The following is a 274-nucleotide window of genomic DNA, read 5'->3' on the forward strand; positions in this document are numbered from 1 at the left end:
AAATATGATAATTTCAGAGAATTAAAATCTAAAAATAATAATATAAAAAAAATACACAAATGTTTAACTAATATACCATCAAAAGGCACTTTTGACATTCATAATGTTTTGTCATCTACTTATTTTTTTAATTAAATTTTTAAAAATCTTAAATATTTTATGTATAATGATAATAAAAATAAATTATAATCTAAAATATAATTCTTATATTTCTTATATTTACCCTATTTTTAATATATTTTTAGAGGCATTAATTTAAATATCTATAAAATTA

General features: G+C 13.9%; 1 protein-coding gene across 2 annotated transcripts in view; it reads left to right on the forward strand.

Moving 5' to 3' along the window:
• LOC102674621 (DNA-directed RNA polymerase, mitochondrial) overlaps nt 1-201 on the forward strand; it is a 5,302-nt gene extending 5,101 nt beyond the window's left edge. For both annotated transcript variants that reach the window (XM_031514173.1, XM_031514175.1), the window contains exon 14: nt 18-201. In XM_031514173.1, coding sequence (XP_031370033.1) covers nt 18-135 — 118 coding nt within the window. In that variant the 3' untranslated portion in view covers nt 136-201. The remainder of the gene's footprint in view (nt 1-17) is intronic.
• The last annotated feature ends 73 nt before the right edge of the window (nt 202-274 follow it).

The sequence above is a fragment of the Apis dorsata genome, unplaced genomic scaffold (assembly GCF_000469605.1).
Source record: "Apis dorsata unplaced genomic scaffold, Apis dorsata 1.3 scaffold_920, whole genome shotgun sequence".
In the NCBI taxonomy this organism is placed as follows: domain Eukaryota; kingdom Metazoa; phylum Arthropoda; class Insecta; order Hymenoptera; family Apidae; genus Apis; species Apis dorsata.